Genomic DNA, 16381 nt, shown 5'->3' on the forward strand with positions numbered 1-16381 from the left:
GTGTTCCACATCAGAGGAGCATTCATCCCCGAGGGGATACTGGGTCATTAAAGAACTATAAATAAAAACCAATACAGTTAATAAACCGTCATGTACACGTCTAAGCAGGAGCTTTCACGACAGTGCCTCTTGCATGAACATAAATCTGGCACTAGTATGATGATACTCTGGTGTAGGATGTGTCAGTTTCTCAGGTGGTGTATGTGTTTGTCACAGGCGTCAGCGATGCAGCATCAGCACTCGTCTCCGCCGTCCATCTGTAGAAGATGGAGAGTATTCGTAATTGCGTCGCTCTGCAGAACTGTGACTTTCTTGCTGACTTGGCGATGCTCACAACACGGGACAGGGGACTCTTCGCTCAGCCCTGGCTTATAGTGACAGTTTGGTGTTGGTGTGTGTGTGTGTGTGTGTGTGTGTGTGCGCGCTAAAACAACTGGCTCAGGTCATTACTCAGTCTTCAGATAGCTCTCCTTGCCCTCAGGTAGGTGGTGGGGAGCTGGCAGATGCTGGGCTTCATGAAGGGGTCAGGCTGCGTGTGTGTGTCATCCCACATGCATTGAAGTTTCACAGCTTCTGTCGGGGGGTGAAAACCTTGAAAAGTGCTTCACCAACAAACATCAGCTGCTCGATGTTGTGATTTTGCCTCTTCATACAAGCGGAACATCTATCTGCACCAGATGGTGATTTGTTACAGGAAATACACTAGTAGCTATAAAATCTTGTTGCCGCAGGATCTCAGGGGTGTGAAGACAGGATACAGTCTCTAATTGCCGCGATGAGGGGACCAATGCACAAGTTGCAAAGTTGCCTAAGAATGTTACGCGCTCCTTCTCAACACATTTCCTAAAATGTCGACCTATTTCTGTAAGTCTACAACGGAGGTCTCTACGAAACCAAATGTAGCCTCATTTTAACCTGAACATCTGTATGATTTGGACATCTTCTTAAAGACTAATCAACATGAATTGGTCCAGTGTCACCAGCTGTCAGAGTTATTAAGCAAACCCCAGAGGTTTGATCCCCGGAGCCTCACTGAGCCGCCTCCATGTTCATCATAGATGGGTGTGAATGAAAAGATCAGATATATTGTGGGAAAGAAATCATAATCCCCGCGGACAGGAAGGGATCTTGCATCAGAAAAGCTGCTCAAAAAGCGACTAGTCTGTTTTCATGAATCATTTGCAACCCGACACACACAACCACACAGATGTTGAAGAGAGAGACTCTGCAATAAAGGCATTAAGTGATGCAATCTGGAGCTCATCCACTTCATTAAGGATGTCTGAGAGCTATACGCGATGAGTTGTTCGCTTGTGAAATTCAATACAACACATTCCAACAAATCAAGATACTGGAATAATTTAAAAAACATTTTAAGAAACTCCTATTTAACCTCTGCGCTGAGCTCAATGCTGCAAAGAGCCAGAGAGCTTCTTTATAAAACATGAGGAGATTGAGCCACACAGATGTTTACGCCACATTTAAATCTTTCTGACATTTCGGTGACATACAGTATGGGTTTCACAGATCAGTGAAACCCCCACAATCACACTCGTGTAACGCTTTTCAAACTAAAATAACTTTTCTTTGAGTCGAATGAATTTCAGCTAATTGCCTAATTAGTTCACCTCATGAAAAAGCATATGAAGGGCTTCCAGTGGATTCTCACCATTAATCTGCCTCGGCTAGTGTGTGTGTGTGTGTGTGCGTGTGTGTGTGTGTGTGTGTGTGTGTGTGTGTGTGAGAGACTGAAAGAGAGAGGTAAAAGGTGTGTGGAGTCTGAGACGCCACACAGTAAAGAAAAAAAATATAACAGCCAATTAAAGTAAATGAGATGAGAGAGATTTAAAGCTCCCATATGGTAAAACTGACAGCCAGCATACTTCAAACGCTTTTGTCCTGCAGAGAGACATTCAATTAGTTAGCGTTAAAACTGATGGTGTTCATTATCGTGGTGTGTAACACACACCTGCACACACACTCTCAGATGTGTTCACAGAGACGCACAGAAACTGTTTTTAACATTGGGCAATAGCTCCCTCTACCGCTCTAAATGATATCAACCAAATCAATGTATAAACATTCATAAAATAGCTTATGAAATCTAATGTGTTACCAGAGCTGCTCAACAGCTGATCTATACAAAATAGAAGAAGCGCTTCATTTTAACACCTCTGTCCAGCATTTATAAGCAGTATGAGCATTGACTAAACGCTTTATATCACACTATGATGTAGATGTAAACAGAACTGTTTAATGATATGTGTGTATACACATACATCTATACTTCCTCTTACTGTTTCCATAACTCAGTTGTAATAATACAAAATATGTTGTCAAAGTACTGTTGTATTCGTGACAAATACAGTACATTAACACTTACACATGTCCTGAGAGGTGCATTGCTACATTACAGCATATTATTAAATGTGTATACTGCTCATAAATAGGGGTTAAAGTAAAGTGTTAGTGAAATCAGTCAAAACTAGCTTCACCTCAACCAGACATTAAAACGCCGTTTACATATTAATACATTTGCAGTTATAATAATATATGTACAATAACATGCAGTGGCACTCTCAAGGAAGCGTTATGCCTGATGAGTACATATTGAGCTGATAATACTTTTATACTTTAATATGTTTCGTTCAAGTCATTCTGACAGCAGGACTCTCATTGCAGTGTTGCTACTTTTGCTTTTGTAGCAGTACGTCACTCTGCCATATTCTGTGACAGCACAAACACTTCTTCACTGCAGATGGATTTATGCTGTTTACAGCAAGAGAAACCAAAACACAGTGATTCATTATGTGCCACCAGCATTTAGACAGCCGCAAGACGACTGAAAGGCAGAATGAATGTTCGGAGTGTTGATCCACGTCATCGATTTCTGTGATTTTGGTTCAGCAGTGAATCGATGAGTGAATCGTCAACTTGATTTGTCGAACAGCTGCAGCATCAAACATTTTAGGCAGCAAACTGCAAAAAGGAAAACTTTAATTAAAATCTACAGAAGCCCGGGCACGACGTTAAATCGCTGCCCAAGTAAAGTGAAGCTGAACTTGAGCCAAGCTGCCAAACAGGGAGCCAAACACCCCGAGCATCAAGTTAATTGGTACCCTGGTCTCAAACGCTCTACATACATTGATTTATTTTGTCTGATACCAACATCTGAATCACAGCAGCAACATATCCCTCCAACAGAAATGTGTCTCTCTCATTGTCTCCAAAAGGACCCTTATAACTTGGGTGTATAAAAATCCTAATAAGCTGGGTTAACTTTAATCAGCCGCTGCAGGCAATGGAGAGTGTCCCCTCTCATTGTATTGGTTTCCCTTCCACTGGCTCTCTTCCATCTACCACACAGATAGAATATCCTGTCTAACGTGTATGAGAAAACACCCCTAATTAACCGATCACAGTGACACTGGTGGTTTTTGTTTTTTTTGTCAAAGGGCAAACGATGACTGGGACGTCTCAGTGAAAAACCAAAGCCATCCTAAGAGCGATGCGAGGAAGCTGCTTTACGCCTGAGCTGAAGTGTTGAGAGGCAGTTATGACACAAAAGCTGGAGGTGAGCGTCTCCTCCTGCTGGAAAACTGTCAGATAAAACTCAGCAATTAAAAATGAAAGGAGCACAGAACTGAAAACATGTCTGTCTTTGACTCAAACGTCGGCGCTGCAGAAGACATTATTGCTGCTCTGGTTTAGTTTTAAAGGACTATTTCTTCACTAGAGTTGAGTTCCACGTTGTGTGTGTTTTTATCCCAGATGTGAGGAAGTCCTGTGATTTGTCAGGTATTAAATTTCATGGTTTCGCCAAAAAACAGCCAACAACAGAAGTTTCTTATTTCATTATAGTTCCAGAATATTTGATAAATCGCTTTATATGATTTTACATGTAACCTCTGTTCTCCAAATCAAAACTTTATTATTTGTATCTGTGATTGCCCGCTTCCAAAATGGATTCCATAGATCCTTCTGTTGGCCATTTCTACTTGTATTTGACACTTAATGGTAGACAAGTGTCAGGAAGATGGATAAACCTGAGTCTACACACCAGCACTGGGCACCATGAAATTGAAAATGCGATCAGTGTGAGAAGCCAGCTCTACTTTGAGCTGCCAACCTTTAAAAGTCCCCTGAGAGATTTCCCCGTCTTTGATGCGGACTGTAAGCTGCTGCCTCGTCTACTTTGAGTCCATCTTCAGAGCATACAGAGAACACACTTTGGATCCAGCAATGGCCTCAATAGAAACCTGAAATGGTCATTTACCTCAAATGCAATGTGCATTAGAAACCAGGCATGTGAAATGAAAGCGAACATAAAATGTATGTATCCATACAGCCATAAACCAAAGACTCCTAACAGTATGACATCCACTTAGATGCACTAAGTGGATGACAGCAGAGCGCCAGCTGATAGCTATTAGCCACAAGCTTTCCTGTTACATGAACCTATGCTGACTGCAAATGTTCTTCTAAGATGTTAAAGGACTGTTACACTGTGAGATAACAACAATTTCACAAGTTCACACTGTAGACGTGTAGGATTGTCATATTCTGATCTGGTGAGTTGGTAAAACGTACGGTGTAGCGATAGTCACAGTGTGCCCGTGTTTTACACGTCTTTTGGGGACAAAAATCTGATTACCGTACACAGGCACTTTGTCGGGACTCACCTCCCTTCTGGGGACAAAATGGGGATAAGATGCACATCCCCATGATGTAAATCATTACATTTTAGTGTGAAGACGTGCAGATCAAGGTAAGTCTTCAGGAAATGAATGTCTCCCACAACATAACTTACACTCAACAATGAAAAAATGTGAATATAATGAGAATAAATTAAAATGTCTTGTTTTGTCCAACAAACACGCCAAAACCAAAGATATTCAATTGACAGTGATAGAAAACAGAGAAGCAGCAAACGCTCACATTAAGGTCACTGGAACCAACAAACATTCAACAAATAGTTTCTGATTCTATTCCTGTCAGTCATCATTGACCTAACTTGACAAAGTGAAAGTGGCCGAGAGCTTGAGCACCAAGTTGTACATTGGCAATAGCAGACATGATCTCTAACTTACTTTTATGGTCCTTACATAACATTTTAGCCACCACTCTTCTTGTCAGAAGGAGGCGGGATGTGTTAGAATTTGATTGGATAGAAATTTGAACAGGTTGATGAATTGACTTTGTGTTATCAAATGTTTGTGCATTTTTTAAACTTAAGCGAGCTCCTGGTGTCTGGTGAGCTACTTGCTGGTCTACGGTGTTCGTCAAATAGTGTTGGCTTCTTCAGTGCCTGTATACCCTTTAATCAAAGGGTTCATTATTTTGTCACAAACGATCATCTCGACCTCCTTCCATCTGTTCCTCAGACCACAGCTCCAGTGTTCAGAACTTACATGTTCCAGTTTGTCCTTCCTGCGAAGCCAGACAGCGGCTGAGTATTCCCGCTGCTGCACTGCCGACATTATGGAATTAGCTGGAATCCCGAGAGCTGGCGTGCCAAACGTTAATCCCTGACCCCTCAGGTCTACGGCCCCTCGTAGCTCCATATGGATAGATGGATGGTCTCTTCGTCTCGGTAAAAGGAATCAATCAACTTGTTGATCTCCCGTTCAAAGCTGAAGAAAACCTTTCCTTTTTGGGATGCTGCAAACATTCAGCTCCAGTGTGTTGTCTTCTGATAGGATGTTGAGGATATGGTTAAAACAACGCTCTCAGTATAACCCGCCTCACCTCTTCTTTTTTGTATGACCAAAAGATGACAAGATCTGGGTTTGTAGCATTATATTCCTTAAAATGCATCCCCTCACAGCTTTCACTGTCATCATATCTCTTCACCACTATTGGCAAATGTCCACAGGCTGTAGGACATCCTCTTCCAGTGTGGCTCCAGAAAGCAGGGCTTCACCTTCTCATGATAATGCAGAGATCTCTGTAGATCAATGCTGGACTGGGTTTAGTGGAGCACAGACCTGATAGGCTCAGCTCTCAGCACACCAGAGACGCCGACGTACTCTGATCAGGACTTCCACTAATCCAGGCATCCCCGGTGTGGGAGTGTGTATGTGTGAGGAAGAGGAGGAGAGAGGAGAAGGGAGGGGTTCTGGAAACACAGAGGAAGAGGTGGATGGAGAGAGTTGTGGTGATGCAAAGGCAGCGTCAGAGAGGAAGGAAGGAAGGAAGGAAAGAGCCCCGTGTAAAACAGTGGAACCAGCAGCCCTGATGAAAGTCCATGGACAAACCTCGACTTTCATCACTCCATAAACTCTTTCATTCTCACGATTTCTCTCATTCCAATTCCTCTCTTACCGCAACTCTTCTTTCTTTCAGATAATTCTGATCAGATCTTGTCATCCCTCTCTACATGTTGCCAACTCTCTCTCTCTCTCACAGTGTTTCGCTGCCCAACTGAAAATTGAGTTTTTCTTTTTCTTATTCTGGTGTGTTGCGTTTCTCTTTTGGCCCTGTTGACGGCGTGCTATCCCTGGATACACATATGCACCTCTGACCACAGACACACACACACAGACACACACACACACACACACACACACACACACACAGACACAAACCTTGGCACATCACAACAGAGTGGTGCAGTGAGGCTGCAGTACCTCTCTACCCTTAACTTGGCTTGCCAGAAAAGCAACAGAGCTTAAAATCTTGAAGTGGCTTTAATGGAATTTGGACAAAGCCATACATGCTTTACACACACACACACACACACACACACACACACACACACACACACACACACACAATATCTCATTCATGGCAAACAGCCAGCGCACCTTAACTCGAGCTTAAAATGGAAACCATTACAAGATTTGACTCTCAGCTTCTGCTGTTGAGATACTTAACAGCCAACGATAGAATATCAACCACACGTGGGAGGTTATATTTCTTATAGCTTTACTAATTTGTCTGTTCAATGGGACAAATAATCCATATTACTTTCTCATTTTTTTTCAAGTGGCAGATAATTCTTTTGGTGGCTCAGTATTCCTTCTCCTTCTCAACAATGCCGAGTCATGCACATCCATGAGGAAGCTCACAAACAATCACAGTCCTTCTACAAAGTCCCTCTCAGCCAGTCCAATCACACGTCTGTCTGCTGGCTGACTGCACTGTATCAGTAGGAAACGCTCGCTGAATACTGAGCAGTGAGGTTCATGAGAGAACTGAGCTGAACACGAGCCAACATAAACATTGAGCCGCGCTAAAAGGCTTTGAGATTTAAGACATAGAAATGCATCACAGCCGCTGGCAGGCTGTAAACCTGTCTCTAAATTGATGAAAAGCTTTCATTTCACTAGATTGAAGCAGAACTAAATATTTCCACGAATGATCGTTAACGGGCTCAACCGGCACTGAGACAATACAGTGCAGAAATACACTCACCACTTTCAATGTTGAAGCTGCAACACTCCTGAGGCAGGGCACAGGTTATGAAACCATAACTCAGGGCTTTTGAAGGGGACGCAGGGGGGGGGGGGGGCATTTGTTACACATTCAGCGATAAAAACTAGCGATAAAAGTTTCCTACCAACGTAAAAGTTTATTTTTACAGAATGCCTCATTTGCTTCTTCCATTTTCAGTAAATTCTCAGGTCAATGCATATCTTTTGACAACTGCTCTCCTGCTTTCCTGCCTGTAGATGAAATTAAAAGACATTAGATGTGCCCAGTGCACTGATTATGAAGTGTCATTTTATTCTTATTCCTCAAAATGTGCACCACTGCCGATATATCCTGAAACAGATGTGCAGAGGGCAGAGAGTATTAATATGAATCTCTTTCCTAATGTAAGAGTAAAAATGCAGATTTGCTTGTTTAATAATTGATGAAGCTTTAGTTACAAAGCTATAAAAGTCAGAATTATTCATTGTTTTGCCGTTCACTGAATATAAACAATTTCATGCTTATTTCACTGCTTGTTTCGAGCACCTTCTGTCTTTTGACATTGCAACAGATTCTTCCTCTTCCTCTCAGCTCAAACGTAAACGTCTGCCCCTGGTGTTTTTGCTATACATTTCCCGAAAGCACATCGCTGTGATGATTGCACCACAGGCTTCAATTACCTTTTATTTTACAACGGCTTCCAAAGATTAGTCAGCCAAATATGCCTCAGCCAAAATCAATAACTCCCCTCAACCATCAACAGCTTTGAAGATCAGAGACGCCTTCGCTCCATCGCTGCCTCCAGCTCTTGCAGCCTGCTGTGCGTGAGCGGTGCTCCATCGCTCGCAAAAAGCAAATGCAAAAGACTGTTTTATTCCACACTGAACACACCATTAAATCCTGTTGGTCCTGTGATAAATAATCCTGAATAAGGAAAAGTTAATGTACCGTCCGTCCTGCAGAATGTGAGGATTAAATACGTTCATGCCCTCTAGTAACAAAGTGAGAAACCACCAAGTGTCTAAAGAGTAGTCAATCATATTTGGGCAAAATGAACCTTTTGAAAATTAGTCTGAAGTTTATGTTTTTCTTGCAGTCATCACTCTCATGTTCTCTGTTAAATACTTCCTTTCTCCATCCTGCTCAGTCACGCTCTGCTATTTCCTCTCACTTTCACAGTCGCTCTGCGAATCACACTTGTGGCTCGTCATCTAGGATCTCCATACTGGTGACCTGTTCATTTTAACTTGATAAGGAAATGCTACTCAGTCCATCATTACAATTGTGTCATCTTATTTCTAGGGGGGAAATAGGCTTGATATTGTTGATGCATCTTATGACCTCTGCACTAACTGTAGGATAAAGTGCTTGACCTGAGACATTTAGAAATATGGAGGGGTGTGTGAAACCAATAATTATAATTATGCTTTATCACAAACTTGCGACTTGGAATTTAAGGGGCTTCAACATGAGAGGAGATGTCTGTTGGTAATATTTTAGAAGGCTCATCCAATTACTGTAACCACGAATCTGTCTCCACACATACAATCATTATAATTAGTTTATTATTTTGAAAGAGTCTTCTTCTGTATTTGGCCTCCCTGTAATATCCCTGTGTAGGTTTGTCGTTTATCCAGTAGGGGGCAGTAAGGTCGATTTTCAACAAAGCCACAAGAAGAAGAAGAAGAAGAAGAAGAGCGACTTTACCTCACTGGACACTGAAGCTATGGCAGGTGACAAGGTCGGAGTTTTAAACTTTCTTCGCTAACTTCACATTGTCGATACTGTTTGAGTTACTGTGTTAAAAACAACCCGCCTAACTGACCATGTCACTCAGCAGAGGTTATGAAGTAGAACAGTTAGCTATCGTAGCTTAGCAGTCTGTTGTTTGTTAGCTTAACTTAGTTAGCTTGAACCTAAATGCTATGTAACGTTAGTTTGCTGTTAACTAGCTAGCTAACGTTAAAATAATACGAAATTATGCTAACTGATGGATTTATTGAGGGTGGGTTAAACAGCTGGAAGGTGTCGTAAAAACACACCAAACATAAATAAGCTGTTAAAACAAAGCAATGAGCTGAGGACAAACTGCCAATCTATCGCACAATTACGTTAATGTAGCTGATTTAGCAACTAACGTTAGCCGTACTGTGGAAAAACACGGAGAGGGGAAGAGGAGAGCAAAGGAAACGAGGAGTAGAGGAGAGCAAAGGAAACGAGGAGTAGAGGAGAGCAAATGAAACGAGGAGTAGAGGGGAGGGGGAGAGGAGACAAAAGGAAACGAGGAGGAGAGGAGAGAAATGAGAGTATGCTAGCTGATGGAGGTGGTTTGATTACCTCTTATCTAACATTACATTATGTGAGGGTAGTGAATGAGTGATCAGGCAGTTTAGTTTGAACACTATTCAACAAGAAACTAGTGGACTAAGTTAGTGTTGATGAATTGTAGATCTGTGTTACATTCCTTATCAGTATACTCACACTAACCTGCTGTTTGTTTCTGTGTCATGCAGGGTCCTCTGGGCCAGCTCAAGGACCTGGTGGACCTCAAGGACCAGCTGGAAGACATTCAGAGACGGATGGAGGATGAGATACAGGCTGGAGTTCCTCCGGTAAAGATCACACATGCACTAATATCTACATGCACAGGTTAATCTGCCTTGAGTTATGCTCACAGATATGGCATCTATTAAACATCTGTAGATATAAAACCACGGGTCAGACTACCATGCACCAGGTTTAATGTCTTCTTTCCATGTGTCCTTAGGGAGGCAGTCTGCTGGGTTCTCCTTTCCTGAAGGGTTTTCTGGCCGGGTATGTTGTTGCAAGACTTCGCTCTCCAGCTTTGGTGGGTGTTGTCGTAGGCACGTGTACAGGTATCTATGCAGCACAAAACTATGCCGTCCCCAACATTGAAAACACCGTCAAAGACTACATACGCAACTTTAAAGGAGGTTCCAAATAAGAAGACTGGAAGAGCAGGAGAGACATCTACAAGCTTCGGGTGCCACCACAAATGGGAACGGATACACAAATCATTAAAAAACCTTTCTGTAGTTTTCATTTTCAGCTTCCACATGAATAGGGAAATTCTTAAGTAGCCAATTTATGGAGTAAGGAGACTCTTGCTTCGAATATGGGGGACTGACAGAAAGTGGAAAGTATTACAATTCAGGTGATCAGAACAAAGGAGACCCTGTATTTCTTTCCATTATGGTCAATGATTAGATTTTATGCGGTTCACTAGAGAGAAACGCACCATAACCCTTTATCTGTACAGATAGATAGTTCGTCTCTCCAAGAGGAAATGTGTCATTTATTGCCCTCTAGTGGTCAGAAATCAAATATCGCAGCTTTTACTAATGTGCACTTCTTTTGCTCAGGGTGATAACGCTTGTACAGATGTTCTCACCTCACACTCATGTTGCTCTTCAGGGTAAAACCTGGCAAAACCCTCCATTTTTGGAGGTGTTAGAGCAGAATATGGTGTGATGTGTCTTTGCAGTTCTCCATGCGATTATAGGTAAATTTTACATTTTGTAAAACATTTTAATTTTTAAATTATAGACTTTCATGAAAGAAATAACCCATGACTCTACAAATTACACACAATGATAAATACTTCTCTATATATTCCACCTCAAACTGCTTTAGAAAATGAAAACGTACACCAAAGTGAGCATTTTCTTGAAAGATGTAGATTTAATTGCACTTGTTTTATCAAGACATGAAAGTGTGTATTTGGAGTATTTTATGATATAAATATATATATATTATTAAGAGTGCCTACTCTGGTCTGAATGTGATTTCATCTCATGCCATGTGTGCAATAGCCTTTCCTGATGGGGTTCGGCTTCCTATTTCATATGCTGGAAACTAGTTGATCTTTTGCACTAGTGTGAGTTTTAGGGATTTAAAGTTGTTACTTTGTCTTTCAATAATCAAGGATTTTGTTTTTTGTGTCCAAGAAATATCAAAACCTGTCAAAGAAAGTCTGTGATACAGTGACATGTTTACTATAATGTGGTGGCAGCTTCATGTGTAAAATGGATAAATGTCAATATTACATCCATAAATAATGCTAAAGCTGCAGGTCCTTTATGATTAAACCCACCCATTGCTGCCGTTGGATTTAATGCACAATGCTTATGTACACAGTCAGGCCTGTAACTAGTATTAGACACAAAAAGCCATATTTGAGTTCAGATTGAGGTCGTGCTCCTTTTAGTTTGTACTCTGACTGGAACGTTTGATAACTGGAACACAAACAACTTGTGCCTATTGACAATCATTATGTTACTGTCTTTGTATTGCATGCTCTGTTTCTTAATGTCCCGTCTTTTATTTTTACTTCCTTGTTTTGAACACGTGACATGCTGTGGAAAGTAGAATATGGGTCAGTTGATGGTGCTTTATTTCACTGTCTTGTCATCATGTGGTTTCACTCGGTTTAAAATTCCTTTGTGACGTTGTAAAAGAAGTCCACCAGAGTTGTGATTAAGATTTTTATTTGGATTGTTCAAATAAATGGGGAGAATAGTTTACCATTGTCTCAAGAGTGGAGTGTCCCTGATTGTGCCCAAATGTGTTTAAATATGTTTCTCCTCCTTTAGCCAGACATTCAAGAGACAATGCTGTTTATCTGAATTACAAAAGTATATTTAGTAAAATAGTCACCGCTCTTTACAAACTTCCAAATATAAAGAAAGGTTGTTTTAGTCAAACTGACATGGGACAATATCTTATACAACATTTAAGTCAAAAAAACAGTAACCAATAAATCCTTAACTTTAACCAGACATTAAAAAGCAGCTGACAGATGGAGGAATGTAATCAATAGCAAAAGTCACCTCTGTCAATTTAGTATAGGTTGCAGATGAGTATAAGACGATGGCAAGCAGATAAATGTAATTATTTGTAAATGTATCGGCAGTATATGAAACCCGATGTGCTTCTCAAGTACTACACATACGAAGTGGATAAACAATGAGTTGGAGTTGAACTGTTGCTCGTGTCTGGAGGTGATGTCGTCAGCTTCAATTACCCAAAAGAGAAACAGAAAACATAACATAAAAAAGTAAGCAGTAGAAAGTTTGAAAAAAGCACTTATTGATGGGACATAATTCAACTGCATTGAAACTACAGCGGCATACAATAACTTCCTACGTACAGCGATGCTCACAGATACGGATACATACATGGAGAAGCAGAGGAACACCAGACGTGTACTCACCTCAGTATCAAGCATCATCAGACAGAGTCAACAGTTTGCTTATGCTGCCTACAAAGACAGAAACGTCACCGTCAGCAACATCGTAGCTCAAACAAGGGTTTGAGCTATTACATATACAAATATAAATGTGACTTCGTGACCAGTTATCTCGTCTCACCGGCACCGACGGATGCGCCGCAAGGGGCGTATCCTTTGGTCAGGGATCCAGAGAGCTGCTGCCCGTCGACCGGGTTCACACACCAGCAGTGCTGCGCGAAGCACTGCTGGGCCCGGTAGAGGCCGCGCTCGTCACAGACCGGGCGGAAACCCGGCACCTGCATAGGCTTCACACCAGCCGCCTCCAGCTGGCAGACGGTGGCCTGCTGAGGGACTGAGACGAGAGGAGAGGAGTTTAATCTGTGTGTATATATATATATGAATAGAGTAAATATATACAGAACATACCAGTTTTATCTGGGACTTCGGTCGAAGAATCCTGTAATAGAATCAGTGAAACAAAACAGAGAAAAAGATGAAGACCACATCCTCAACTGCACAAGAGAAACAAGGCAGATACATGTTACTTTATTAAAGATGGATTTTTATTTATTTATCGGATCTTTGCATCCAAAGAATAAACCCGGACCGCCATTGTCACTAGAGCCTGACTGATAAAATTGCTTGGCTTCTATATCAGATGATATCTTTAGCAGCATATATGCAACAAAAACACCAAAGACCTGTCGGAGATGAATGAAAAGTCGATTTGAAATGTCCTGCTTTACAAAACAAATGTAGAGAATCGATATCAAAAATGTGTTAAAAAAATCAAATCAAATCAACCAATCTGGTATTGGCATATTATTTCTTACGTCGTCCAAAGTGACAGCCATTAGTTCGGGCAAGGCGTTCATGGGCATCCGCATGGGCACAGCGACTACAGACACAAAGAGAAACAGTGTGCGTGAGAGGTAGGAGACAAAAAACAGATCCACTCAGGAAGGGAAAGTTAAAAAGGAATCTTGGATCCGGTCTCGTTTGAACTTTAACCAAAGATGGCTGCTATGCGATTTGTTTAGGAAACGCACATAAAACTTCTAGAAAATCCCATCAGACTTCAGATCAGGTTCAGCTGGCTTTATAAAAAAGAGGAAGTACACTAATTTATCATAAATCTAATGAGTAATATTGCAGGTCACTGGGGATTTGTCTGACATTTTGCTAAATGTCAACAGACTACAAGGATCTGAACTGAATTTGGCCTCCTCACCAGATCGTGACTTCGTCATCTCTGACCCCAGGTATTCGTTCTGCTCCCGCAGAGTTTTGATGTCGCTCTTCTGGCTGAAGACGAAGTAGACGGTCATCGCCTGGCCCACGATCAGGACACAGGCCAACAGGGTTAGACCCGCCACCTTATAGGCCCGGGAGGAGCGTCCACTGGAGAGCAAGAGGAGGAAGGAGGAGGTGAGGAGAGTAGAGTGGAGAAAGGCGCTTTAATTTGGAGGACTTGTTCGACATTCACTTATTGAAGTTCAAACAGAAACAGAGAATGACAAAATGAGGAGAGAAATTAAGAAAAAGCCTTTATGTTGACGGGACGTTGTTGAGCATCAGCTATTTGAACTGTTCAAGGATCAGTGCGTCTTTCTCAATTGATGATTTAAAAAAAGAGGAATAAAGACACTCACTGCTAATTGATTTCTACCACTAATAAGGCGGTCATATGGACTAAATATTAATGTGGGAGAAAGAGATGGATATGAAAGTGAGGGTGCAGAAAATGCAAATATGAGAAACAATCTAGACTGGAGGCTGAGATTCACGGCATTTCATTGAAACCGGAAGCTCAGGTATTTACCGTCAACAGCATACGTCACCACCAACTGAGAGATGAAGTCAGTTGTTGCCAAGCAGACCAGAGTGAAAGGTTTGGATTTTTCTGCCCTTTTCCTTTATTTTTTTGCTTACAAGGCCTCCTTTGGAAATTCCCATGACTTTAAATGCTTGTCCTCTCTGAGACAGCTTTTAAATCTCAGCTAAGTGATATGTCTATTCTGTACTGAATCGATGTTAAATAAAAATGAGACAATTCCACATGGACATCCACAGACTTTTGGTTGAATTACAACCCATTTGAAGGACTGTAGCCTTTATTTTGCTAAATTGATATCCTTATCTATAACTCCATGAGTGTATAAATGTATTCAGTTGGTCCATTTTTCAAGTCAAGTCAATTCTGTTTATCCTAATGTCAAAAAATGCCTAAAGTGGCTTTAAGCAGTTCCATTATTGTTGTTTGGTAATGTTTTAGTTAGTGCTGACAGACTCTGATGGATCACACAAATCAACACAGCTTCAAGAGTCTGTTGATTGTAGATAAATGGAAATTAATGGCTAATCGGCAGATGAAAAATATACATAAAAAAATCTGAAGAAGAGCAAATGATATACACTGTGGTTACCTTTTAATTAAAGTATACCTCGTTAGTTATACATGGGTTACAACATGCTTAATAATCAATGTTATGGTTTGGTCCCACCAATACAAACTTTAGTTTCATTCAACTTCAGACATATAAGACAAAATGACATCTCACAGGGAACTCTTTTTCTATTGTAAAAACACACCTCATTTGTTTTCTATTTTTATAACAATACCCAACATCATTTACGGTAAATGGTTGCTAACTTTGTGAGGACCAACTTTTTGGTCCTGTAGTGTTGGGACCCCACAGAGATAAACAAACATACAAAATCCTCACCCCTGTGCATTGGCTGCCTGGTTGGTAGCTGCCAGCAGAGGCTGGTATGAGGTCTCGGGGTCCGACATCTTCACACAAACCTGGAAAAGCGCACATACCGGTACATATCCACATGACGCATGTTGAATGTGATGCTGCTGACACAAAACACAAACATGCACTTACAGTAAGGACAGTCACATACCTTAATTCAGGTCAAGTTGCAAGTTGTTTCACAAATATCAATGGCAGAATGCAGCGAGTTTTTAGCTTTAAAGGCTGAGAAGAAACAAGGAACTGAAAGCAACAAGCTGGGGAAAACCCACACTGACATCCTGAACAACCAAATTCTAGTTCGCCTGGATTCTTTCCAAACTGAATTTCTGATTGGTTCCTCATGATGACTCATCATCTGTTACCAGGCAGACAAGATATAGCAACTATGAAACTGGTTGAAACGTTAAATTAGCTTTTTATATCCATGTTGTTTAAATTTGTAAAGAATGAAATGTTTGTTGACGGATTAATACATGGTAATGATACAGTAATGATTGGGAAACAGATTGAATTACTATATAAAGAATGGATATCTGTACCATGGGTAATAGATTGAATATAGTAAATTATATGTGATTACTGTGTTGATATTATTAGTATTAGTGATTTGGTATGAGCAGAATTTCTTTTCATTTCAAGTTTGCTCACAATCATAGCCCCTGAGCTAATTTTGAAGTCCCGAAATCTCCAGCAGCCCCCACATTGTCATTATCTTATATATATTATACTTCATTCATATCTTTCATACACATTTCAAATAAATATCAATACATTCTGATCAGAGATCTCCTGGGATCATGTCGTCTTGCCTCTCTGTATATCTATATGTCGGTACTACATGTAGGTACAATCTGTGTATACTTGCAGACTTGTTAGGTTCAACTGAAATAGTCCAATGATCTCTACACTTATCTACACAAAGCAGCTTTTGTATAGCTTCTCCTCAAAGGTG

At 40.9% G+C, this 16381-nt stretch overlaps 3 protein-coding genes across 3 annotated transcripts in view; 1 reads left to right on the forward strand and 2 right to left on the reverse strand.

Annotated features, from left to right (window-relative positions):
* The window catches only part of LOC306785526 (inactive phospholipase D5), a 28800-nt gene extending 23302 nt beyond the window's left edge, over positions 1–5498 (reverse strand). The window contains exon 1 of the mRNA XM_079279944.1: positions 5412–5498. Within this exon, the coding sequence (XP_079136070.1) occupies positions 5412–5480 (69 nt within the window). The 5' untranslated portion in view covers positions 5481–5498. The remainder of the gene's footprint in view (positions 1–5411) is intronic.
* A 3597-nt stretch (positions 5499–9095) lies between these two features.
* LOC306786151 (SLC35A4 upstream microprotein-like) lies at positions 9096–11759 on the forward strand. The gene is made up of 3 exons (XM_079280826.1): positions 9096–9157; positions 9930–10028; positions 10184–11759. The coding sequence occupies exons 1-3, from the start codon at positions 9143–9145 to the stop codon at positions 10379–10381; spliced, it is 312 nt and encodes a 103-aa protein (XP_079136952.1). The 5' UTR covers positions 9096–9142; the 3' UTR covers positions 10382–11759.
* Positions 11760–11907: 148 nt separating this feature from the next.
* Positions 11908–15698, reverse strand: LOC306786150 (HLA class II histocompatibility antigen gamma chain-like). The gene is made up of 8 exons (XM_079280825.1): positions 15578–15698; positions 15394–15473; positions 13899–14068; positions 13501–13565; positions 13094–13124; positions 12807–13019; positions 12650–12697; positions 11908–12450 (listed from the first exon to the last, which is right to left on the reverse strand). Exons 2-7 carry the CDS (start codon positions 15459–15461, stop codon positions 12657–12659), a joined length of 588 nt encoding a protein of 195 aa, XP_079136951.1. The 5' UTR covers positions 15462–15473; positions 15578–15698; the 3' UTR covers positions 11908–12450; positions 12650–12656.
* Between the last annotated feature and the right edge of the window lie 683 nt (positions 15699–16381).

Source organism: Melanostigma gelatinosum (assembly GCF_949748355.1).
Source record: "Melanostigma gelatinosum genome assembly, chromosome: 12".
NCBI lineage: Eukaryota > Metazoa > Chordata > Actinopteri > Perciformes > Zoarcidae > Melanostigma > Melanostigma gelatinosum.

Coding starts and splice junctions, on each gene's coding strand:
- LOC306786151 (XM_079280826.1), top strand. Junction 10,029..10,183: donor TACAGGCTGGAGTTCCTCCG/GTAAAGATCACA, acceptor ATGTGTCCTTAG/GGAGGCAGTCTGCTGGGTTC.
- LOC306786150 (XM_079280825.1), bottom strand. CDS start 15,461: ATGTCGGACCCCGAGACCTCATACCAGCCTCTGCTGGCAGCTACCAAC. Junction 14,069..15,393: donor CAGGCAGCCAATGCACAGGG/GTGAGGATTTTG, acceptor CTTGCTCTCCAG/TGGACGCTCCTCCCGGGCCT. Junction 13,125..13,500: donor TGGCTGTCACTTTGGACGAC/GTAAGAAATAAT, acceptor ATTCTATTACAG/GATTCTTCGACCGAAGTCCC.